The 26,921-nt window shown below is 44.3% G+C and overlaps 1 protein-coding gene across 4 annotated transcripts in view; it reads left to right on the top strand.

Moving 5' to 3' along the window:
- GYG1 (glycogenin 1) overlaps window positions 1–26,921 on the top strand; it is a 46,804-nt gene that overhangs the window by 15,238 nt on the left and 4,645 nt on the right. For all 4 annotated transcript variants that reach the window (XM_079764209.1, XM_079764208.1, XM_079764210.1 and 1 more), the window contains one exon: window positions 11,400–11,526. In XM_079764209.1, the coding sequence (XP_079620335.1) occupies window positions 11,400–11,526 (127 nt within the window). The remainder of the gene's footprint in view (window positions 1–11,399; window positions 11,527–26,921) is intronic.

Below are 26,921 nucleotides of genomic sequence, written 5' to 3'. Positions count from 1 at the left end.
TTTCACTTTGAGGTCTATTTTGTCAGATATAAGTATGGCTTTTTTTTTTTTCCCACTTCCATTTGCCTGAAATTTTTCTCCCCATACTTTCACTTTCAGTCTGTGTGAGTCCTTTGTTCTAAGGTGGTTCTCTTGTAGACAGCATATATATGGGTTATGATTTTGTATCCATTCAGCTACCTATGTCTTTTGATTGGAGCATTTAATCCATTTACATTTAAAGTTATTATTGATAGGTACTTCTTTGTCACCATCTATATTCTTTATGCCTGTGTTCCTTCTTCCCTTTCTATTTCTTCTTTTTATAACAGTCCCTTTAGCATTTCTTGCACTGCTGGTTTGGTGGCAATAAACTCCCTTAGCCTTTTTTTGTCTGCATAGCTCCTGATTCCCCCTTCAATTTTGAATGATAGCCTTGCTGGATAGAGTATTCTTGGATTCAGTCCCTTGCTTTGCATCACTTTGTATTACTTCATGCCATTTCCTTCTGGCCTGATGAGTTTTGTTGAGAAATCAGTTGATAGTCTAATGGGAGATCCCTTGTAGGTAACTTTCTGTCTCTCTCTTGCCGATTTTAAGTGTTGTGAAATAGCTGTAAACTAACAGCTATTTCATCTTTCGTCTTTTACTTTTGCCAATTTAATTATGATATGTCTTGGTATAGGTCTTTTTGGATTCATCCTGATTGGGTCTCTCTGTGCTTTCAGGACTTGTGTGACTTTTTCTTCCCCAAGTCTGGGAAGTTTTCTGTCATTATTTCTTCAAACAGGTTTTTTTTTTTTTAATCCGTGCTCAGCTTCCTCACCTTCTGGCACCCTATTATGTGGATGTTATGTCATAAAGCTCCCTTAAACTCTCCTTCTGCTTTTTAATTTTTTTTCCAGTTGCTGCTCTGCTTGGGTGTGTTTTTTTCTCTATCTTGTCTTCTAACTTGCTGATTCAGCCCTCAGCTTCTTCTAGCCTACTGTTGAAACCTTCCATGGTGTTCTTTATTGCAGCTACGTTGTTCTTCATTTTCTCTTGATTCTTACTCCTTATAATTCTCATTGATTTGCTTGTAATTCTCACTCAGATGTTTGAATACCCTTATAATCATTACTCTGAATTCTTTCTCTGACAGATTACTTGCCTCCATTTCATTTATTTCCTTTTCTGGTGATTCCTCCTTTTCTTTCATTTGGGGGTTGTTTCTTTGTCTCCCCAATTTTGCTGTTCCTTTGCATTTGTTTCTATGTATTAAATCAAACTGCTATGCCACCCACATTTTTTGGGTTGGTCTTATGTAGTAGATGTTTTGTGGGACCTAGTAGTGCAGACTCTCAGGTCTCCTGGGCTGGGTATTCTCATGCTGTAGAAAGGCCCTCTACTTGGGATATTTGTGTTTTCCTGTTGTAGTTGGGTCTTGAATGTTATTGTCCCATTTGTGGATGGAGTCTCCTCTCAGAGTGTCTGATTATGTGGCTCACTCCCTACCATGTTGTGCCAGCTGTTGTGGAGTTGCTGACTGAATCGCACAAAATACAACTAGACGAGACACAACACAGAAGGAACAGAATAAGAATGTACTCAAGACCTCTATAGCCCCAGCAAAAGTGACCACCAGAGGAAAGAGAATTAGAAAAGAGAAAAGAGAGCAAGAATGATAGAAAACAAAAGAAAGATAAAATATGGGGAGAAAACACAAACAAACTAAAAAGCTCAAACAAAAACCACCCAGTAAAAAAAGGAGATGGGGGCAGGATCTGTAGAAGCAGAGCTTAAATAAGGTGAAAGAATTAAAGGAATGGCCATAGCCTCTTTGCTCACTGGATAGAGCATCAGCCTGCAGACTGAAGGGTCCCAGGTTCGATTCCAGTCAAGGGCACGTACCTTGGTTGCAGGTTTGATCCCTGCAAAGCTCAAAGTCCAGGATGTGGCAGGCTGTATCACCTAGGGCAGAGGTGTTTTGTTTTGTTTTGTTTTGCTTTGCTTTTTCCATTACCTGCCCTCTGAGTGTTGAGAGCAGGTAGCTCCTCCCAGAGAGAATGGCCATTTCTGTTTGGAAGTATATGAACAGCCCAATGCAGGATTTCTGTCTACTGCTTTTCCAAGTCTCTCTGCCCTGCTTTCCAACCCTGCCTGTCCTCGGGCACCTCAATTCTGTGCCTCCCTCCATGCACCAATACCTCGGTTGTGTAGTTGCAAATGAAAACTCCTGTGCTCTGGGTTTAGAGATTAAAAAAAAAAAAAAGCAATAGAAACTGCAGCTTTCTCCCACACTGGCTCTGGTCTGCTGGGTATACACTCCACTGCTGCCAGTAGTCCTGCTACCTTTCACAGCTGCTTGGATGATACAGGCACTTCGGGTCACACCGCCATGAGTCAGGAAGCACACCTAGTCAGGTTGCTGCCACTGGTGCATGGAGCCCTGCTTGTGCTCCTGGAGCAGTTCTTCCCGTAGCTTAGCTCCCTCCTCTCTGGGCTTCCCTATTTTCTCAACCTCGCCCTTCCTACTGGTCTTAAATGCCTTCTGGTTTTCCTTGTTATAAGTCACCTCCTCAGCTGGACCACAGTTGGAAATTCTAGGTGAATATTCTCCAATTTAGTGGTATTTTCAGCCTGGCCCTGGGTTGAGGTACCTGACAGGCCTTCTTATTCGGATGCCATTTTCTCATCTATCTGGGGATTTAATTGTGGATTCTGATTCTGTAGTCTGGGTGGAGTTTAATATTCTGCAATTCTCTTAAGCTCTCAGGTGATGTTCATGCTGCTGGAATCTGCATCACACTTTGAGTAGCATGATTCTAGGGGCAACATTCCTGTGGCTGAAATACTGGAGTTCAAGTTTAAACCAGAATCGACCTGCCCTTCCTGCTATTCATAGTAGGTAGCCCAACGAACTTTGGAAAACCACACAAACTACACAAGCATTAAGCAAGTGCGCTCACTGCCATTCCTGTCTTACAAAACAATAGGTCCAGTTTCTGACAAATGCTGTAATATGTCCATGGTGACCAGGTTCAAAAGACCTGGAAAATACCAAGTGGTTGTAGGTTATTACTGGCCCTTGGGCAACCTGGTGGAAGGATGATACAGAATCTGATACTTGCTTTTGTTTGCAAGATGGGTGTGTCCCTTGTTCCACGTCCTTAGCTCACTCTCTCCTACCTGTGTCGCCATGCACTGGCCTGCTGGATCCCAGCTGCTGGCAAGCCTGCTAATCATTTTTGTCTGCACTGAGATGGTCGAGGTTGAGGTTAAGTATGTCTGAACCTGTCAGAGTAAAGAAAGTTGCCTCTGGAGTCTGACTGAAACAGGTGTTGGTAGTGGAAATTCAGCAGTCTTCATGGCATGCTTTTGGGTTTTGTAGCACAGACCTTCTTGGATTTGCATTCTGCTTTGAACTGTGCTCTAGTTTAGGGACTTCTAAAGAGAGGATATTGATAACTTTACACATGGATTTTTCTGATGAAGCTAAAACATTCATCTTACTGAAATGTGGAAAGAGATGATTAGTGCTAAATTTAAAAATTACTTAAGAAGCCACAGACTTATAGGTGGTGTTTAACTCTATTTTTAATTCACAATTTTTGGCAGAAAGGTGACCCCTTATCACATAATGAGGTCAGTGGCCTTGGAAGTTTCATTATCTGTAGTGCCTTGAAGGAAAGGTTCCTGTTGGGTGTTTAAGGATTTGCGAATTGAATGAGCTCCATTGATCACAAGTCTCCTGCCCTGCCTTTTCCCCTTCTAGCTTGTATCCTGTTCCATCAGTGCTTCTCAGCCCTGCTGTGGCACACTGCTCTTTGCAGGGCATTCAAGGGTGAATGGAAACAGCCTGTGGTGTCATGGGCTCTGAGGGACCAGCAGCTCTGACTCCTCTTTCCCAGGCTCACCCCATGGGATTGGGAATCTCTCTTTTACAATTGCTATTCTGACTCCTTGGAATTAGATGGGTTTCTTCACTACATTACATGTAGAAAATAGTTTAAGTGGAATTGCTTAACAAAAGTATTATAGTATGGCATAAGAAAACAAGAAGTAGAAAAAATATGATATCCAGTTTTACAAAGTTCATGAACCAACAAAACTGCATATGTTGTCAGATTACATACATGTTGGTAAAATAAAGGAAATCAGGACAATTCTGGAAACAAAATTCATGATTAGTGGTTACTTCTGGGGTTGGGGACAGTGAAATTGGATTGGGGAGTCCACATAGAGAACTTAAACAATAGTGGTAATGTTTCAGTTCTTAAATTGATGTTGGGAGTATAGAGGTTTATTATTAATATGCTTTATAACATATACATATATTTTTTCCTTTGATAGTATCATGCTTTATAACAAAAAGAAATTAACAAGCAAAGAATGTTTAGAAAGAAAAGATCTTAACGCAATTCAAAAAATTCTCATTCTTGCCCCTAATTGTATTGTTATTTTAAAATTACAAAAATATAACAGTATTAAGAAAAAGTCAGGGGGAGGGAACATCTGTAATACCATTCTTCTTACATAGTAATTAACTTTTCTTTTTTTTCCCGATATGAATGTTTATGTTCTTAGTTATAATCACGATGTATGTCACTGTATTTGTTTATATTACACGATGGATGGTGATCTTTATAGCTATTAGTTTTAATGGCTGAATAATATTGTCATGAATGGTTAGCATAACAGTGTACTAACCATTCCTCTATGGTGGAATATTTAAGTTATTTCAACTTTTCTGCTGTTACAGAACATCTTCAAGGTTCTTACATTCATTCCACAAATATTTTATCTATGTGTAAGGCATTCTGCTAGCTGCTAGAATTTACAGTGCTAAGCAAAAAGAGCCATACACCCTGTCCTTGGGAATTTAGAATCTAATGACTAACAGTTCTTGATTGTATTTTGCATTTTAACCACATAACTCTTAGACTTACAAAAAAACAAAAAACTTTTGAGCAAATTGTAGATTTACATGTAGTTGTGAGAAACAATATAGAGATCCCATATACCCTTCACCAGTTTCCCCTAGTGGTAACAACATCTTGCATAATTATAACTCCAGAACCAGGAATTTGACATTGATACAATCCACCAGCCTTATTCAGATTTACCAGTTTCTCATGTATTCATTGGTATGTGTACACAGGTGCTTCTGTGCACTTTTATCCTGTGTGTAGATTTGTGTGATGCCACCACAGTCAGGGTACAGAGCAGGCTCATCACAGGATTCTTCATGCTCCCTGCCACCCTCCGTAACCCCTCGCCACCTTGCATCTGTTCTCTGTCTCTGTAATTTTGTCATTTATGATGATCATGTGTTAAAGGAAATGAGTAAGACTTTAGGCCTCTGTACCTCTTTTCCCACATTCTGGGAATCTTTGTGGAATCCAAAGTGAGCCTCTAGTGAATATGGTGTTTTGGCCTTAATATTTTATTTCTCAAAATGCGTTAATTTGTCTATATATCTAAAATCTTCTTTTGTTCCGATAACAAGTGAGCATATATCCTGATGCCATCTTTATTATTCTTAGAAGTTATAAGGGCAAAACTAGTTTTCTGTTGAGCTGTCTGTCTCTTGAGGAATGAGGACCTGTGAGAGCCTCCTCATACAGAGAGGTTGCTCCATAGACATTGGTTGAACAAATGCTCTTCATCCAGAGAGCTGACTGAGGGCATTTGGAAAGGATGGGACACTCAGAGCATGGGTAAGGGACAGTTGGACTTTAAACCTAATGCCCTGGTCTTATTATTTAGCTCCAAGAATTAAATAAATCTCATTATTTAAAAGTTTCTTTCAAAACCAAGAAAAACCAAATAGTAATGCCAGCCAATTAGACCAGCTGTGTGTTTAGAAAGAAAACTGGGTCTCAGGGCAAAGCATTCTGAGGAGGGAAATAACTGTTCAGTGCACCAGCCTCGAACTTCAAAAGAGCAGTATTCTGTCCTAACCAGTTTGGCTCAGTGGATAGAGCGTCGGCCTGTGGACTGAAAGGCCCCAGGTTCTATTCCAGTCAAGGGCATGTACCTTGGTTGCGGGCACATCCCCAGTATGTGCAGGAGGCAGCTGATCGATGTTTCTCTCTCATTGATGTGTCTAACTCTCCATCCCTCTCCCTTCCTCTCAGTAAAAAAATCAATAAAATATGTTTTAAAATAAATAAATAAATAAATAAATAAATAAATAAATAAATAAATAAAATAAAATAAAATAAAATAAAAAAACCATCAATGAGAGGGAAACAGCGATCAGCTGCCTCCTGCACACTCCCTACTGGGAATGTGCCCACAACCAAGGTACATGATCTTGACCGGAATCGAACCTGGGACCCTTCAGTCCGCAGGCTGACCCTCTTATCTACTGAGCCAAACCTGTTAGGGCTTAATAAATCTTTATTGTTCAGATTATTATAGTTGTTCCTCTTTTTTCCCCCATAGCTCCCCTCCACCCAGTTCCCACACCATGCCCTTACCCCCCACCCCAGTGTCCTTGTCCATAGGTGTAAAATTTTTGTCCAATCTCCTCCCGTACCCCCCACACCCCTTCCCCCTGAGAATTGTCAGTCTGCTCCCTTTCTATGCCCCTGATTCTATTATATTCACCAGTTTATTCTGTTCCTCAGATTATTTATTCACTTGATTTTTAGATTCACTTGTTGATAAATATGTATTTGTTGTCACTTCGTTGTTCATAATTTTTATCTTTACCTTTTTCTCCTTATTCCTTTTCTCAAAGAATACCCTTCAGCATTTCATATACCGTATTTTCCGGTGTATAAGACGACTGGGCATATAAGACGACCCCCAACTTTTCTAGTTAAAATATAGAGTTTGGGATATACTCGCCGTATAAGACTACCCCTCTTCCAACGCACACCAAATAAAAATTAAAAAAACATCAGATTTGATTTCAATATGGTAATTTTAATTCAAATGCTTATGACATGCAGGTACTTAGCAGGAAAACTGTCACTTATAAACATAAGGCTGTTTGTCATCAAACATGTAAACATAAAACAGTGCAAGTGGATTAAACTTTTCCTAATTCACTCTAAAGCTGAAAGGAAGGATAAGACAATAAACCCATGGGAGCTGCCATGCTGTTTGTTTTCTAAGCTGCCAACCAAACTGGAACTGATGATGACAGGAGGAAGATAACAAACAACAGAGAGAGAGCAAGTGCAGGGCAAGTCCCTGGCGAGTTAGCAATGCCGCTTCACTGCAGTCCTCAGGAGCGAGATCTGAGAGGCAGAGAAGGAGATACGGTAACAGGATACAAGGGCGGGCCAGACGGGTGAAAGAGGCGTGTTTTTCTGGGCACAGCTCTATCTCTTTTTTCCATACCCCGGGCGTCCTGGACGCCTGCAGCTTGCTCCGCCCTTCACTTACACCTTCCTGGTGAGGCGCCCCCTCACCTTATCATTGGGACCGCGTTAAGTCACTTCTTTCCACGAATCCTGGTGAGTGGATTTTCTTCTACCGTACTTGTACAGCGCTGCCCTTGCTGCTTTCATATGGTCACCGCATACGGTGTGGGGGAGCTCAAAAATGGCCGCGGCCTCATCCCCGCCATATGCGGCGAGCACCCGGCCCACTCCATTCATTTCAATGGAGCCGGACGGAGACTGTATGCGGCACAAAAAGGAGCCGACTGGAGACACTTGCGGTCTCCGTCCGGCTCCATTGAAATGAATGGAGTGCAGCCGTTTTTGAGTTCCCGCCACCATATGCGGTGACTGCAGATTCTCCAGTCCGGCTCGGAAGTTTCAGCACCCGCCCTATAAGACAACACCCGGCGTATAAGACGACCCCAACTTTTCAGAAGATTTTCCTGGGTTAAAAAGTCATCTTATATGCCGGATAGTACGGTAATACTGGTTTGGTGGTGATGAACTCCTTTAGCTTTTTCTTATCTGTGAAGCTCTTTATCTGACCTTCAATTCTGAATGATAGCTTTGCTGGGTAAAGTAATCTTGGTTGTAGGTTCTTGCTATTCATCTCTTTGAATATTTCTTGCCACCCCCTTCTTGCCTGCATAGTTTCTGTTGAGAAATCAGCTAACAGTTGTATGAGTACTCCCTTGTAGGTAACTGTTTTTCTCTTGCTGCTTTTAATATTCTCTCTTTGTCTTTTGCCCTTGGCATTTTAATTATGATGTGCCTTGGTGTGGTCCTCTTTGGATTCCTCTGGTTTGGGGTTCTATGCGCTTCCTGGACTTGTAAGTCTATTTCTTTCACCAGGTAGGGGAAGTTTTCTGTCATTATTTCTTCAAATAGGTTTTCAATATCTTGCTCTCTCTCTTCTTCTGGCACCCCCATAATTTGGATGTCAGTATGCTTGAAGTTGTCCCAGTGGCTCCTTGCACTATCTTCATATTTTTGGATTCTTTTTTCTTTTTTCTTTTCCGGTTGGGTGTTTTTTGCTTCTTCATATTTCAAATCTTTGACTTGATTCTTGGGATCCTCTAGTCTGCTGTTGGATCTCTGTATATTATTCTTTATTTTAGTCAGTGTATGCTTAATTTCTGGTTGGTCCTTTTTCATATCCTTGAGGGTCTCACTAAATTTCTCGGTGGTTTCTAGAAGATTCTTGAGTAACCTTATAACCGTGGTTTTGAACTCTATATCCAGTATTTTGCTTTCATTCATTTCTTTCATTTGTGACCTGTTTCTTTGTCTCTGCATTTGGCTGCTTTCCTGAGTTGATAGAGTGGCCTTGTGTGCTAGGTGTCCTATAGGGCCCAGTGGCTCAGCCTCCCCAGTTACCTGAGGTGGACACTCTTGGTGCACCCCTTTGTGTGCTCAGTCTTATTGTAGTTAAGCCTTGATTGCTGTTGCTATCACTGGGAGGAATTGACCTCCAGGCCAGTTGGCTGTGAGGACCAGTTGTGTCTACAATGGGAGAACTGCTGTGTTATGGGGCAGGACTTGCTTGAGTGGGGCTTTGGCGCTCACTGAGTCTGCCCCCTGAGTGTGTCACTTATGGATGTGAAGAGTTGTAATCTGGATGTTCTCACTCTGACCACTGGGTACACTGGCTCTTGGATCTCCAAGGAGGTGCAAAGTCAGCCACTGCCTGAGGCCACCCAGCATGAGCTACAGAGAGATCTTCAGATTCCTCCTCTTTGTATGGGGTTTGGAAGTGCCCAGTTGAGGCCCAGCTGTGAAGCAATGTAGGCTGCTGCTGCAGGGCCTTAGGCCTTCTTTTGGAATCTTTGGAGCTCTCTGACCCAGCTGCAGTTTGTTAGGTTTCAGGTTGCAAAAGGATAGTCCATTTATATGCAAAAGCCGCTGGGCACAGCTTGGGTGGGGTTGTAGATTGGGTGGGGCGGGGTCTCAGAATCACCAGGGTGGAGCAAACAGCAGTGGCTGCCAGTCAGCCCTGCCCTGGAGAGGTCCCCGGGTCTCTGTGTCCCACGGCCTCATGCAGGAACAATGATGCTGTGAGCACCTCTGAGAGAAAGCCGCCCTCGTGTTCTGGCCCGATGCCAGACAGTCCAGTTTCTCCCCATATGAGTCTGGGTCCCCAGAGTCTCGCCCGGAACTGGAGTTCAGAGCAGTCGGGAGCTTGTATCTCCCTCCTGATTGAAAAAAACCAACAGCACACCCCGTTGCTAGCCCGTTTTGCGCGCCTCCGTACCTCCGCACTTCCGCACCTCCTACCAGTCTCTGTGCTTTTTTCTTTCTTTCTAGTTTTAGAACTTCCACTCAACCAGCTTTCCTGTGGTTCTGGATAATATTTGTTTTGTCTTTTAGTTGGAATTTTGATGTGGTTGTGAGAGGCAGCAAGTCCAGGTGTTTACCTATGCCACCATCTTGGTTGTTTCTTCCTCCCCGTTTCTGATGGTGTTTATTGATGCTTCGTTTGCTGGTATCGGTATCCCTGACCCCACCAATTCTAAATCCTGGTGAAGATAATGACTCTCCAGTGCCTGTTGCAGTGTCTAGCACATAGTAGTTGCTCAGTAAATATTTGTTGAATTAATGAATTAAGTCAGAGAAATGACCACTCCCTAAAATGTTCTTAGGTTTAACATGGAACTAGTATCTGTTTTTAAAGGTCTATGTATATACCAGGTGTACTGGTTAATAATGTGGATTTTTTTTTCAATAGATGGAGTTACACATATGTTGATATATATGCGATTTGATATGTATGCTATTTTGTTGTATTGACAACAAGCTTCAAAACTTCATATGTCAAGTTTTCTGGAAGTGTTAACATTATAGATATTTTTATGCTTAAAAATGTTAAATTTCATGCCAAAAAAGCATTTGCGGAAAGTTTTAATTCATTACTTTATTTTGAAGAAAAGTGCTGCTGAAAGTTATTGTATACTTTGGGAAGCTTATGGTGAACATGCTCCATCTCAAGATACTTGTGTACACTGGTTTAAACGCTTTAAAGGTGATGATTTTGATGTGAAAGACAAAGAACCTCCAGGTCAACCGAAAAAGTTTGAAGACCAACAATTACAAGCATTATTGGATGAAGATGCACATCAAACTCAAAAACAACTTGCAGAAAGATTAAACATTGCTCAGCAAACAATTTCCAGTCGTTTATAAGCAATGGGAAAGATTTTAAAGGAAGGAAAATGGGTGCCACATCAACTGAATGAAAGACAAATTGAAAACCGGAAAGTCATCAGTAAAATGTTGCCTCAACGGCAAGAAAGAAAGTCTTTTTTGCATTGAATTGACTGGCGATGAAAAGTGGATTTATTTTGAGAATCCCAAACGCACAAAATCATGGGTTGATCCAGGTCAACCACCAACATCGACTGCAAGGCCAAATCGCTTTGGAAAGAAGACAATGCTTTGTGTTTGGTGGGATCAGGAAGGTGTGGTGTATTATGAGCTTCTAAAACCAGATGAAACCATTAATATGGACACTACCAACAACAAATAATCAATTTGAACCACACTTTGATCATGAAACAACCAGAATGGGCCAGAAGACACGGCAAAGTAATTTTGCTTCATGATAATGCACCATCATACACTTCAAAACCAGTTAAAGACACGTTAAAAGATCTTGCTTGGGAAGTATTAACCCACCCACCATATTCACCAGACCTTGCTCCTTCAGATTACCACTTGTTCTGATTGATGGCACACGTACTTTCTAAGCAGCACTTTAAAACGTACGAAGAAGTGGAAAATTGGGTCTCTGAATGGTTTTCCTCAAAACAAGAAAAGTTCTATTGGGACGGTATCCACAAATTACCTGAAATATGGGGGCAATGTGTAGCTAGCGATAGACATTACTTTGAATAAAGCACTTTTCATGTTTCTCTTGAAATTATCGTGTGTGTTTTTTATTACAAAATCTGCATTATTAACCGGTACACCTAGTAGTCCTATAAAGTTATTGAACTGTCCTTGAGTCTGTGACTTTAATTTGTTTTTGTTTTATTTTTCTTTCAGGTGGGGACCAGGGTTTACTGAACATGTTTTTTAGCAGCTGGGCAACAACAGATATCAGAAAACACCTGCCATTTATTTATAACCTAAGCAGCATTTCTATATATTCCTACCTCCCAGCATTTAAAGCGTAAGTGGAAACTGTTTTACTGTTTTGGGGGATGGTGGGGGCAGGGGAGTAGATTTAAGATTTTATGGTGCATTGTCAGTCTAAGGGCAATAACAGATGGGAAACTTTGAGGGAAGTCTTTTTCTTGCAAGAAGCATGGCTGTGATGGGGAGAGGCCTTGATGATAGCGATCCCTATGCCTTTCTGCTTAGAATAACCTTCAGGGCATTTAGCTGCCTATTGGGAAAGGGCCCCATCAGTTCCTGGGTTACCTGGACCTCTGATAAACCATCTGTATGTCATGGTCAGGAATAGATTGGGTGCAGACCCAACTTCTGCAGCTAGCTTAGTTTCTGGTTCCTCTTTTGTAAATGAGGGTCTTAACAGCTCCTTCCATGTGGTGCTGGGAGTTAAGCAAGATGCTAATAGCAGTGTGGTGTCATGGCCAAGAGTGGGGGCTGTGGAGCTGGACTCCCTCAGTTCACATCCTGGAATAGCCACTTCCTGGATGATTGATGGTTACTGAACTTGTGGTTCAGCAGATGTTAGACTTCTCTGCCTCCATTTCCACAGAGGGTACTGTGAGCAGTATGAGAGGTAATCATGTAAAGTGGGTAGACAGGCCTGACCTGCCTGAGCACTCAGTAAACATTCGATGGTTATTCCTTTCTGTTTGAGAGATGGAATAGTGTAAGTAATAATCTCTGAAGCCAGAAAGGTGGGTGTGTGGCTTACTCTGCCCTTACCTGCTGTCTAGCTTAGGCTCTGTGCCTCAGTTCACCATATGCAAAACAAGGAGAAAAATACCTACCTCAGAGGGTTGTCATGAGGATGAAGTGAATTCAGTCATGTAAAGTACTCAGTGGAGGCCGTTGTTTCGGCAATGTGCTTGTTTGGCACTGTCCCTGGTGCTGTTCTAATTCAGCAACCAATGCAGCCAAGTTGCAACACTTGACTCACTGTGAGTGCTTGGGTCCCATCCTTCAGCCTCTGACTCATTGTGTTGAACCAGAAAGATGACTCAGGTTTCCTGAGCAGAGGCCAAGCTGTCAGGTTGATCCTGAAACATAGCCATGAGCAGCCGAGCTCCCATTGAGCTGGGCTTGGCTCTCCAGTCTGTCGCGCCAGGGCATTCCTGAGTGAGCAGAAACATGCTCTTCTTGGTGCCTTAGCCAAAGTCCTCCCGGTAGTCTAGCACAGTGATGGGCAACCTTTGGAGCTTGGTGTGTCAGACTTCGCCAAAAAACTGAGCATAACTCGGGTAGTGTGTCACTTTGAGGAAAAAACATTATTTCGCAAATGTTTCATCCTCAGGAGCAGCAAATGTTTCATCCTCGGCATGCGGCCGCCTCAGCGGCTGCGTGTCATCAGAAATGGCTATGCGTGTCAGTGCTGGCACGCATGTCATAGGTTCGCCATCACTGGTCTAGCACCACAGGAATGAGCATGGACTTTGTGGCAAAAATGTTTCCTTTTCTGGGCAGACTCTGTCATGGCCCCAGATAAGGATTATAAGTATGTTGTGTGCTTTCCTCCCTATTCTCTTGGCATGTGTCTCCAACATACTGCAGCCTCTTGATTCTCTCCCCTTTCTAGCACAATACAGGCAAACTCGCAAATACACCAACTGGTTTGAGGAAAGCAAACAACAGGAATCATTGTCAAGGGATAGAATAAGAGAAGCATTAATTGCCTCTCAGTCCTTGGCCTTATGAAGTAACCTGTCTTGCTTGAAAATGTGGGCCTGATTCATTTTAATCCTTACTGGTTCATAATCCTGCCAGTTTGAACCATGTTCCGGCAAACCATGATAGCTGACCCCTAGAACTGAATTTGTGTGTAATAGGGCAGTGGCTTAATTTGACTGGATCCAGCTAAGCAAGCAAGAAGATGAGAGTGCAAAGGCAAAGTAATCGTTAATAGTGTGAGCAGCCAGGCTGGCGCAGCTCAGTGATTGAGCGTCGACCTGTGAACCAGGAGGTCACGGTTCAATTCCCGGTCAGGGCACATGCCCTAGTTATGGGCTCAATCCCCAGTGGGGAGCATGCTGAAGGCAGCCAATCAGTGATTCTCTGTCATCATTGATGCTTCTATATCTCCCTCTCTTTCTCTTTGAAATCAATAAAAATATATTTTAAAAAATAGTGTGAGCAGCCTAGCCAGTTTGGCTCAGTGGATAGAGTGTTGGCCTGCAGACTGAAGGGTCCCAGGTTTGATTCCGGTTAAGGGCACATGCCCGGGTTGCAGGCTCGATCCCCAGTAGGGGGCATGCAGGAGGCAGCTGATCAATGATTCTCTCTCATCATTGATGTTTCTATCTCTCTCCCTCTCCCTTCCTCTCTGAAATCAATAAAAATATATATTTTTTTAAAAAAGAAAGTATTATTTTTAAAAAAAGAATAGTGTGAGCAGTTCTACCCACCATCCCACTGAGTTCTGCAGAGTGAGCACTCGTCCTGGGATAAATACGTGAAGACATGAGAATCTGACATCCTGCCAATTGGTTTCACTTCTCAAACAGGGTCATCCTAGTGTTTAAAGATTCGTGGTTTTCTTGTAACATGGTCCCCAGTGCCAAGAAATTCCCCTTGGTTCGTTGGGATTCTGACTTTCACCTTACTACCCAACTGAGCACACTGTCCTTTTCAGTGATAGCCTGGTTTGCACAGACACTGCTCACATTTGTTTTATTTGACAAAGAAAAACAAGCAGGTAGAGCCCAGTTGGTTTTTAGGGGGAAGATAGACTTGTTTGCTAGACCTTGGCCCCTCTCTCAGGAACCCAGTTTTTTTTGTGTGTATATATTTTTTTTAATATTCCCTAAGTACATTTCTCAGAAAAAGTTTGAGATCTAAATTACCAAAATGGTTAGGATGGTCCTGTCTTCCTCGCTCAACAAAACAGTGCTCTTTTGGAAATCTCCTTAGTTTATTAGCAGAGCCATAGAGTGTGTGATGCCGGGGGAACTGGGGAGCAGCTCCACAGTTAGTCAGTTGGCCTGCAGCCTGGCAGGAGTTAGTGCTGTGTCCTTGCAGCTCACCCCTGGGGGTGGCAGGTCTATGGTTCTGTGGTAACACTGTTCCAAGTGATGCCTTCTCTCAGCCCTTTGCCGCCTGTTCAGGAATGTTGAAACCAGATCAGAGAGCTCATTTTTCCTCCCCTCTGCCAGAAAATGCTTTTGGTGGGGTTTTCTGTTTGTTTATTTTTTGTGGGTTGTTTTCTGATTTTTTTGCAGAGATCCATCTCTAGAAACATTTTTTTTTTCCGTACAATTAAGAAGGGCTGAAAATTCAGGCAGATAGTTAAATTTCTTTTTTGTTTCAAGTTCGTGTAAAATTGTGATCTAGATTTTTAAGCTGAAATAGACTATCCTGAACATTCAGGCCATTATACTCCCCAAAGAGCCTGTGGGCGTCTGGGAGCTCAGCATGAATTAAAATCCCTCTGCTGGGCTCAGAACAACCGTGGTGGTCTCCAGACAAGCAGCCCCAGGGTTGGCTGGCCTTCCCTCTCACAGCAGGCTGATGGTAGGTAGAATGATGGTAGCCATGGAGTGGCCTCTGTTCCTTTCACTTAGGTGTTTTGTTTTTCTTGAGTTGTCAATGCTTAAAAATTAGGGAATTTCACATGAAACCCAGATTTCCAGCTTGTTATGAAAAAAAAATCGATATTCAGTGGGATGTGGGAGAAAGATGTCAAAGATGACTTTTATGACTTGGGGTCTAAACAGCTGGAACAAAGGAGTTGCCATCTCCTGAGATGGGACAGACCGTGGGTGAATCAGGTTTGTGGACGGATTGCTAGAGATCTATTAAGTGTATTAAGTTTTGGATATATTAAGTTGGAGGTACATATTAAACATCCTGGTGAAAATGTAGAATAAGTAAGTAGATGTAAGAGTTGGGAGATAGGAGAGGTCTGGTGAGATATAATTATAGGAGTTGTCAGCATATAAGTGATATTTATAGCCATGAGACAAGGTGATATGACCAGGAGAGTGGTTATGAGGAAAGTCCTGAAGACTGAGCCCTGAGGCAGGAGAATTCGGAGGAGTAGGGACAAAAGTCAGAACGGCACAGCGGAAGCCCAGCGAAGTGAGGTGTTGTCCAAGCCAAGCAAAGAAACCCTGTGGAGGAGGAGGGGAGTGGTGCCTCTGTGGCAGGCTGTGGCAGGTCAGGCAGAGGATAGCGGAGGACTGGCACTGGACCTGGAATGTGGTGGTCACTGGTGTCGTGGCAGAACTGCTCCGGTGGACCAGTGGAGCGGAAAGCCTGCTGAAGCGGGTCCCAGAGAATGGATAATGGGAGATCCTGAATGTAGGCAGCTCTGCTGGCCTTTTCTTTAAGAGGGAGCAGGGAAATGTGTTGGTAGCTGGATAGGGATATAGGAGCCAGAGAGGGTGATTTTGTCAAGATGAGAAGTTACAGCATGTTTGTGTTTGGTGGCAGGGATCAAGGAGGGAGAGAGAAACACTAATCATGCAGAAAACTGAAGGGAGACTTGCCAGAGTGATGTCCTGAGTAGGTGAAAGGGGACATGTCCTTGTGCACAGTGGAGAGATCAGCGTCAGATAAGAACTGGGACAATACTGTGAAGGAAGGCAGAGTGTGTTGGTTGAATGAAAGAATGAATAAATGAGTGAATGCGCAAGCTATCAGCCAGGCGAGACCAAAAATTACATACTATGTCCAGAAAGTCTTCCGGGTGGCCTGCCCCTCGGGGGCTTTCCTGGCCTACTTTGTGAAGAGTGGCCAGCTGATAGGTAGTGTGGTAACTAGGTCCTCGTCTGGGTTTGAGTACCGATGTTCTGATTTCCAGAACATGATTCGGAGATTTATTTAGCTTGAAAGGCAAGGAAAAATTGGGTGTATTCCTGATGGCCACAGTTGTTTGCTGGGAAGCAGCTGTCTTCAAATGATGGGACACGTGCTCGCTCATGGTCCCCAGTCCTACACCACCAGGTCTACTCTTCCACACGACCAGCCCAGCCCTGGGCACTCGCATTTATGACTTTTGATTTAGACTAAGTGGATAAGAAGAGACATTTTAAGGATAGAGAAGAGGTGGCTAATTTGTTGTGTGTGAATCAGTCTAAGAAGTTGCAAGAGTGGCCGTGCACCAGAGAATATGCGTCGCTGAAGTGGGTGCAGGGTGGCCACCTGCCTCTGCGCTCCCAGAGAAGGCTGCCCAAGCTGCACTTTCTCTCTCTTGCCTAATTGAGCACTGCCGCACATATGAGCTCCACATGGACTCGCTCCTGTGGGCACTGGGTGGGTTAGTTCCTTTCCATTCTGAATAGTTCTGTAGTCTCGTCCACACGTTACCAGCTGCATTTCTCAACTGCTAACTAATCATGAAAATTCTATCTGATCTTTTGGTAACGTCAGGTCATTGGGATTATTTTAACAGCTAACTTAAGCAGTATTATTGCTGGCTTGGGTTCAGGCTGTGTCTTGTGATCTGGAGGTCTCTTTTGAGATCCCAGCTGGTTAAAATTAGAACACTTATTTTAAGAGATGCATGCAAGCTGAGACAAATCCCCACTACTGGGTCAGATTGAATGCCTCTCAGCAATTTGGAGACAATTGTGATATGTTCCCAACTTGTTTATTGTTCCTGGCTGGTATTTTGATGGCTAAACAGCAGTGAGTCAGTGAATCTTCTGGTTATCCTTGCTCTGGATTGAGGTTAGGTAAGACTATCTTGTGCCATCAACATTTCCCCTTCTTATTCATCAGTTATTTTAGTTTTAGCCAGGCAACATAAGTTCCAGCAGATACTTGATTGTTGCCTTTGATGAGCGAGAGAATTCCAGAAAATTATCACGGCTTACCCTTCTATAAGGAATACTCCCAGATTTGTATTTAGGCTAAAATATTCTTTTAAGTAAGAAGTAATTTCCTCTTATACATATGATCTGAGCTCTTATTTTATTTTGACATGGTCATTTTGGATTTTCATAAATGACTAAGGAGTAAATTGATTAAAATAATAGAAAATGAATTTTTAAAACATTCCTCAGGCAACATGATTGAGACATAAACATGATTACATGAAATTTATATCTACTTAATTGAAACCCTAGATTCAAACACAGTATTTGAGACCTTTTGCTCATCATGTTTTATTATGAAAGCTAAGAGAGCTGGCCCTTCGGGCGCCTTTACCGTGTGAATAAATCCTGTTCTGTTTGTACAGCTAGTACCTCGTGAGTCTTAACTGTATAACCACAAGCTTCACGTAAGGTAGCCAGCGTCAGGCCTGCCAGTCCCCCTCATGTTCCCAGGGATCTCTGTGGTGACTGCCTTGTGCAAAACTTCAGAGTCTGTCTCCACTCCCCTCCCACCTTCCTGACCCATGTTTCCCATTTAGCAGCTGCCTCACTTCTCACTCTTCCCCACTCCTTTTACTCTCAAAAGGCCCTGGTTTGGTGGTTCGCCCAGGCCCTTTCCATAGAGTCCTTGCTCCAAAACCCGTTTTCCTCCTATCCCCCACTCATTTCTGTAGATCTGTTAGATGCGTGGCGGTAATACCTCCATTCCTCAAAACAGAGATCCCGTCTCTTACTGTACGGAAATAGGGCCGACAGAGGCCGATCCAGAACATTGAAGCTGGTTCGTGATTGCGACATGTCCCAGTACCTTCCTTTCTTCCTCTCATGCATCTCTGCCGTCACACTTCTGGGTCCTCGTGAGTGCTTTCTGGTCTTCCCATTTTTTCAAGAAACCTACTCGTGTCGTGTATTTGTGATTTGTTTTGTTGCTGAGTTTGGGCAGCTGTTGTGAGGGTACTCACGCTGTGCAGCCTCCCACAGTCCTGCTTGCCTCTTGTTCCTCCCACACGTCCCCATCTTGCTAGCGGCCAAGGAATTCCTCACCTATGGGCGAAAAGGGCAGTTCCAACCACATTTAGGGCCCCTTAAGATCTTGGTTTCCGTGTCAAACAGGCTTATTAAGAACTTTCTTAAAACTAGGACTGCCCTGCCTATGAAAGGACTATCTAGTGCAAGCATGTCAAACTCACGCCCGGCGGGCCACATGCCTCGTAGCAGCCCGCCGGCCGCAGGTTGGCATGCTTGATCTGGTGGATACAATGTTTCACATTGTTAGGGGAGAATGGGTAAAGACGGTAATTTTGAAGAAGGAGGGTCCTCCCTCTGGCCCCAGAGGACAACATTGATTTATCATTAAAGAGATGCTTGAAGATTCATGAAGGTGGAGCCCAGGCCTGAGCCCCAGCAAAACCCAGGGTGTGGACTGTCCCCAAATGGCATTCCGGTTGATGTAGGGGAAGATGGGCCATATGAGGAGGTGTTTACCAGCATGCAGCTAGTGTTCGGGGAGGTTGCAGACGCACCTGGGACCCTGGGGGTACAGAAGGAGCCCAAGGCTGAGGTAGGCCGTCCTGCTCCCAGCAGAGACTGGGCAACCTCACTGTGTAGGGTTTGCGGCATCACAGTAGCATTCTTGGGTCTTGGCCCACGTGCCTGTCCTCTCCATGAACTCTGAAGGCCAGTTCACAGAGCGAGGGGCTTCAGAGGCCCTGAGATGCAGTCCACTTAAGGGGAAGCACCGTCTATGTCTTGTTTGTTCTTCCCCTTCCTCGGAATTTTATGCATAGTGCATCTTCTGAGACCAGCCATTCTTCAGACCGTACTAACTTGATTTCTTTGTAGCTTTCTTTCCTGTGGGTTACCTTCTGTTGCTCTGCCAATGACTATATTTGGGGTGTTTTCAGGATTCATTAGGCATACTTTTTCCAACTTTTAGGTTGATCATCAGTAGGCAATGAGCTAATGCATGGAGTAACAAATGTTATATCCTCAGACAATCGTAATAATAAAAGGCCAAGAGGTGTCTCGACCTAAATGGCCAAACAACCGGTCACGGTGAGGGAACCCCTGCCTGGATCAGGGGAGTGGCCAGCCTTCAAACCGCCGGTGGCCCCTAGCCCAGGCCAGGGTGGTGCTGGGGGCCCTGCGTACGGTGCAGTCTTTTAAAAATGAAGAAAGACCCGCTGGCACTCCGAGGCGCCTCCCGGCACTGGCAGCCCTGCCCCCACCACCACCCAGTATGGAGCCCCGGGTGGAGCAGCTCGGGTGGGTGTGGGCCGCGGCCTTAGGCCCCAGACCCCGTAGGGGTGGAGAGGTTCATGCCATAACCAGTGTAGCAATGCAGGTTAACTTTGCGGGGAGTCCGAATTGGACTGAATGGACTGCAGCTGGCGGTGCTGGCCAGGTTAAGCTCCAGGAAGATGTTTTGTAAGAAGAGTGGGCAAGCCTGTTCTCCCAGTAGAGTTCTGATCACAGAGAATGATGTGAAGGAAGGCCTCCAGAAGGCTCACATTTTATATGACCGAGCAGGAGAAGAGCCTACAACTGCATCTCTGCTCCTCTTAAGTCAATGCAGGGCTCAGACCCGAGCGCCTCCCACTACTGCCTGGCACGCATGCTCGAAGGAGGAGAGGACCCGCTGTATGTGGCAAGGAGACTGGTGAGGTTTGCCAGTGAAGGCATAGGTCTGGCAGACCCATCTGCATTACCACAAGCAGTGGCCGCCTACCAGGGCTGTCACTTCATAGGCATGCCCGAATGTGAGGTGCTTCTGGCCCAGCGTGTAGTCTATTTTGCCAGAGCCCCAAAGTCTGTTGAGGTGTACAGTGCCTACAACAACATCAGAGCCTGCCTGCGGAACCACCAGGGGCCTGTGCCCCCGCCCGCTGCACCCAAGGAACTCACCAACCCGGCTTGTGAAGGACCTGGGCTATGGCAAAGGCTACAAATACAACCCCATGTACAGCGAGCCTGTGGACCAGGAATACCTGTCCGAAGAATTGAGAGGAGTGGATTTCTTTTTTTTAATTATTGTTATTTTTTATTGTCTAAAGTTTTACATATGTCTCCTTTTTTCCCAATTGACCCCCACCGCCAGTGTCTGTGTCCATTGATTATGCTAATATGCATGCATACAAGTCCTTTGGTTGATCTCTCCCCCTTACCCCCACCACCAATTGCCTCTAGATCAATCTATTCTTGTTCATCAAATTATGTTGGTCATTATATCCCACATATGAGTGAGATCGTGTGATATTTATCTTTCTCTGACTGGCTTAGTTCGCTTAGCATAATGCTCTCCAGTTCCATCCATGTTGTTGCAAAAGGTAAAAGTTACTTCTTTTTTATAGCGGCATAGTATTCCATCGTGTAGATGTACCACAGTTTTTTAATCCACTCATCTGCTGATGGATACTTAGGCTGTTTCCAAATCTTTGCTATTGTAAATTGTGCTGCTATGAACATAGGGGTGCATATATCCTTTCTGAGATTTCTTCAAGTAGAGGCGATGCTGACTCTTTGAGGCTATGACAGCAGAAGGATGTTACTTTCTTTTCTTTCTTCTTCTTCTTTTTTGAATAGGAATGGCCAGAAAGAGAGTAAATGGATTGTGAAGTTGGTTTCCTGGTAAAAGTTAAAACAGCCCAACTTTTGTGCCAGAAATTTGAGAGTTTAAGTGGAGGCACAGCTACTTCAGCTAAGTGTGTGATGTTGAATTGTGTTCATTTGCACTCTGCAATGGTTATGCGTATGGAAGTGTCTGGCAGCTTTGTGCAATGAATTAATGTTCTAAGGAATTATCTATTTTGTCACAGTATTTAAATCATAATGTCATTTCAGAATTCAGTTCTGGAGGATTTTTTTTCCATTTAAAAATGTATATTCTGGGAAGTTTTAATTGGTAAAAAAATGTAATTGTGATTTAATACTGCATAGTGTTCTGGGGTATTTTTTTTTTATATGCAGAAGTCTTATGAGCCAATAAAACTATTTCAAAGTAAGTTAAAAAAAAACTTTGCTGGGGAGGCTGGCCAGGCTCTGGCGTGTTCGGGGGCAGCCTGTTTATGCCGGACCCGGGATGCGTGGCTGCACACACGCAGTGGGCATGTGCTGGGAGTGTGGTGCAGGCATTATATGGACATTTGTGTGTGAAAAGGTGTGCACACACCTTTGTGTGCATAAGTACATCTGTTTCTCAGAAGAGTACCTGGAAAGGTGCTTTAACTGTAATAGGTGGTTTTCAAAATGTAATGCAGAGCAAGGGGTCTGTAGCGAAAACACGCACACAAAAGGTTTTTGATACTAAACACAAAGCTGTAATTGAAGTGTTTATACCCAAATGTACTGTGAACCAAACATATGGTGATATTTATCATCTGTTGGGTCTGTTTGAAAGGTTTGGTCAATCAGTTCTCATTTCATAAAAATAAAATAATGTAACTAAGTCATTACTAAATATATACTTCTAAGGCAAAGTAGTTTACCCACTTTGTGTACTTTTTGCATGTGTGTAGCACATCAAGTCTGTTTATAAAGTACTAGAGGCCCGGTGCACGAAATTCGTGCACTGGAGGGTCCCCTCAGCCCCTTTTTCACCCTCTCACAATCTGGGACCACTGGCTCCTAACTGCTCACCTGCCTGCCTGCCTGATCGCACCTAACTGCCCCCCCCTGCTGACCTGGTCACTCCCAACTGCCCTCCCTGCAGGCGTAGTCGCCCCCAACTGCCCCCCTCCCCACCGGCCTGGTCACTCCTTAGTCACTTAGGCTGGCCTGGTCACTCCGCCGGCCTGGTTGCCCCCAACTGCCCCCCCCCTGTGGGCCCGGTAGCCCCATGCAGCCTGCTGCTCAGTTGTCTGGTCGCCCCTCACTAACCCCACTGCCGGCCTGGTGGCCCCACACAGCCTGTTCAGTCGTCCGTTCAGTGGTTTTGGATGTGATGGTCACTTAGCCTTTTATATATATAGATAACTTGGATGATGTGACCATATGGTTGAGGAAGGGGGTATGGCCGGTTGTTTCTAAAAATTAGGCATCTCACAGTTTTTAAGACAAACGTGTTAACCTAAAATCTTCAGAAGGCAGGGTCAAGGGTCTTTTAAGACCTTTGTAAGGCCTAAGACATAAAAAAGCAGCTACCTTTTTATGATGTGGCCTGAAAGAAACCTGTTATTTTCAGTTATTACTGTCTTCAAAGTAAAATAACATTTTTGCAGCCTTTTTGTGTGAGGGTTTTTCCCCCATACTTCATTACAATATTTAAAATAGGTGTTGTGATTATTTTAAAGCAATAGTTTTTTCCTCTCAATATCAAGAGACCTAAATTTTCACACACACTCCAAAAATGTTTATTTGAAGTAACTTATGCATCTGAACTCCGGGTGGCCTAATTCAACATTATACACTTAGCTGAAGTAGCTGTGCCTCCACTTAAGAAACTCTCCAGGTGCCACAGGGGAGGGCAGTTGAGGGTGATCAGGCTGGCAGGGGAGCAGTTAGGCATCAATCAGGACCGCAGGGGAGTGGTTAGTGGGCAATCAGGCTGGCAGGCAGAAGTGGTTAGGGGCAATCAGGCAGGCAGGCAGGCGAGTGGTTAGGAGCCAGCGGTCCTGGATTGTGAGAGGAATGTCCCCCAAGGGGTCCCAGATTGGAAAGGGTGCAGGATGGCCGAGGGACACCCTCCCCACCCCCCCCACCCCCTGTGCACAAATTTTGTGCACCAGGCCACTAGTATCCTTATAACTCTGGGAGTTCCTTTTAACAACAGCCTAGTTGTGGTTAAGGGCCTTGGCTTTGGAGCAATGGCATGGTTGGGATCCCAGCTCTGCCACTCACCAGCAATGTGATCCTATACAAGCTACTCTACTTATTCACACTCTGGTTTCCTCACAAAGCTGATTTGGAGATTAACTGAGACAAGTCATACAAATGTTAGCAGTGCCTGGCATGTGTGAGGCACTCTACAGGGCAGGCAGAAGTAGGTTTGCAGTCATGAGTATGCAAAACAGTTTATTCTTATACTAGTGGCCCGGTGCACAAAATTCGTGCACGGAGGGGGTATCCCCTCAGCCCAGCCTGCACCCTCTCCAATCAGACATCCCTCTCGCAAACTGGGACCACTGGCTCCTAATCGCTCACCTGCCTGCCTGCCTGATTGCCCCTAACTGCCTCTGCCTGCCTGCCTGCCTGATTGCCCCTAACACCTCTGCCTGCCTGCCTGATTGCCCCTAACTGCCTCTGACTGCCTGCCTGATCACCCCCAACTACCCTCCCCTGCTGGCCTAATCTCACCCCCAATGGCCCTCCCTTGCTGGCCTGATCTTGCCCCCAACTGCCCTCCCCTGCCAACCTGATCTCATCCCTAACTGCCCTTCCCTGCTGGCCTGATCTTGCCCCCAACGGCCCTCCCCCGCCAGCCTGATCTCACCCCCAACTGCCCTCCCCTACTGGCCAATTTGGTTCTGATTGGTTGGTTTCTAGGCCAGTGTCAAAAGCTCTGCCTCCTAGGCAGCCATTAGCTCCTCACAGTTGACCCAGATTTGGTTCTGATTAGTCGGTTTCTATGCCAGTCACCGTCAAAAGCTCCACCTCCTAGGCAGCCATTGGCTCCTCACACTTCACCCAGATTTGGTTCTGATTGGTCAGTTTTTATGCCAGTCAGTGTCTCTGGGCCTGTCTCCGGGCCTGATCAGAGAGGCAGGGCTGATGAGCAGCCCCCACGGAGGCCCAGAGAGAAACAGAGGCATGGCTGCTGGCAAAGCCTGGAGAGAAACAGAGAGCAACGGCTGATCAACAGCTGCCACGGAGGCTGGAGATCAGACCCTGCCTCTCTCTGGGCCTGATCCGCAGCCCCCTCTGCAGTCAGTGCTGGGTCACCGTGCCTGTACCAGCGACAGTCAGTGCTGGGTCGCCACGGCGACCCAGCACTGACTGCAGGACTGACTTCTGGTGTTTGGTCGAGCCCTTGGTCGGTCGTTACGGACCCTGGGTTTTTATATATTAGGATTACTTATTAATTATTGTGTTATGTTCAATACAAACAACTGTAAACCTACTTTTGCCCCACCCTTTTGTTAGCTTTTACTGTTACTACTGCTTAATTATTTTCGAAGTGTCAAGAAGAACAGACTAGAAAGGAATAGAGTTTGTTCTATATTTATGTTTTAATGAGTATTTCTACATCTCATGTAATGACTATATGACATTTATATTAGCTTTAAGAAAATAATGGGGGTAGACTTCCTGGTCAGTTAAGACAGGAGGAGCAGACAGATGGGCCCTTGAGTCAGGAGTGAAAGTCTGAGAAGGTGAGGGAGCACCTCCGCTTCACCTGTGCACTGTCTGGTTCCAGTTAAGTGTCTGTATTGCTGGGATGGTTTCCCCATCACCATTGGGGCACTTGTTGAAGGCAGGTATCATAATCCTGCATATCTTTCCCCGGCCTTGTCTGGCCACTTCTGCACAAAACCTCTTGTGGAAATGCCCGCCTGCTCTGGCTGTTCTGGAATCCCATGGTTCCAGTGTTGGCACCGCCCTGGCCCTTTATGATTTTTATTGGATGACTCATCTCCCTGTTTGGACAAAAGCTTCTTGGGACCACGCACTGAGCATAGTGCCTTACACATACCTAATTTGAGCATTATTATTTCTGTCCTTTTAAGGATAGAATTGCAAGTACTTGTGTGAGTTTGAGTGAGTGTATGTGTATGTAAAATACTCTGTGTGTATAAAATGAAGAGTTAGCTTGGGGATATCAGGTATCCTTCATTTTCAGAAGAAATGCACGGTGGGATAGTCATCCTAAGAGGGAAATTGACAACAGCCTCTATTTTTCTTAAGTAGTTTGGAATGAGAGCATGGTAGGATGGGAAGAGCTCAGGCATAGGAGAGAGAGAACTGTGCCAGATACCATCTCTACCACTTAATAGCTGTATGGCTCTAGGCAACTCACCACTAGGAGCCTCTATTAACACTAGGAAAATCTACCTTGCGGACTGTTATTTCCAATCATGTCCTTACATAATTTGGGCCTTGAATATAGTAAACTCTCAGATAATCACAGCTATATAACAGGTGTCCGACATTTAAAAAATATCTTTAGGCAGTAGGATAGCTTACATGGATAGTTTGCATTGTTTGATCTGTGTATTATGATCAAATCCTTTTGTTGCCTGTAGGATAAATCCACTAAAATCTAACACATGAGCCCAGCACTAAGGGATTCTGTCCCATTTTGTCTTTTGCTATTAAAGCTTCCTCCTGTTGTAAAGTTGTACAAACTTCAAGTCACATCCACCATCTCAGCACCTCGGCCCAGCGCCCCGGTGACCTCCTGCCCCTGAATTCCTAGAGCACCCCTCCCTTTGCCACCTGTTGTATTCACCTGCATTGTTTAGTTTTATAGTCATAGATTTCCTCTAAGCCCGTGGTCGGCAAACCGCGGCTCGCGAGCCACATGCGGCTCTTTGGCCCCTTGAGTGTGGGTCTTCCACAAAATACCACGGCCTGGGCGAGTCTATGTTGAAGAAGTGGCATTAGAAGAAATTTAAGTTTAAAAAATTTGGCTCTCAAAAGAAATTTCAATCATTGTAATGTTGATATTTGGCTCTGTTGACTAATGAGTTTGCCGACCACTGCTTTAAGCCAAAATAGGACCACTCTTATTCTAATTGTGAAAATATAGTGTATATACCAAAGAATATTCAAAAATGTAGTTTTCTAAAATGCCCACCACCCAAGTTTATGGGACATAACCAGTACCTTAGAAGCTCCTTTTGGCCCCTTTCCCATCACAGCTTCCCTCTCTGCCAGAGAACCAATATGAAATTTTTATTGATTATAGTCTTTTGTTCTTTTAATAGTACTTTTTGTTTTGCCCTAATATAAGTGGATTCATATGTATTTCTATTTGAATTTGTATGTTTCTTTTTGCAGCATATTTTAAAAATTCATTTTCACTGCTGAATTGTATTCAATGATATAAATGTACCTGAAGTTGTCCTTTAAAAAAAAAAGGATATGAAGGATCGGATCAGATCATATATCTTGGACTTTATTACACAGGACAGGTTTGTTTTAAAGTGAAGGGGTGATACTTGCTTTTGAAATTGCAAGGGAAAGTATCCATGGCTAATTTTTTTGTCAGAGAAAGAAATGGGAATGCAGGTATATGAGCCTCCCCCTCTCTGTCCTCCCCTTTCAACCAGCTGAGAATGTGGGTCTGTTTCTAGAAGAAAAAAAAAAATGATGGAAGCCTCCAAAGTTAAAAGAGCAGTTATAAAGTGGGAATACTTAATGAACTGACATTTAATAAATATTTTTAATGAAAAAAATATAGAATGGGTAAATAAGCATAAAATCTCAGTGACATTCAGCATTAAGCACATATTTCTTGCTCATGTGTTGGTGGGTAGGCCCGGACAGCTCTGGTCACCTCAGCTGGGTTTAGAGCCAGGCCACAGGCTTGATCCTTGTCTGCTCCAAGCGTCTCAGTCGGGAACCTGCAGGCTGCCCAGGCACATTCTCTGCTGTAGAAGTGGCAACTTCTTAGAGAGGGTGAACAAAAACAGTTCACTGCTGCCCA

The sequence above is a fragment of the Cnephaeus nilssonii genome (genome assembly GCF_951640355.1).
Source record: "Cnephaeus nilssonii genome assembly, chromosome: 3".
NCBI lineage: Eukaryota > Metazoa > Chordata > Mammalia > Chiroptera > Vespertilionidae > Cnephaeus > Cnephaeus nilssonii.
This window is presented reverse-complemented; position numbering and strand designations above follow the sequence as displayed.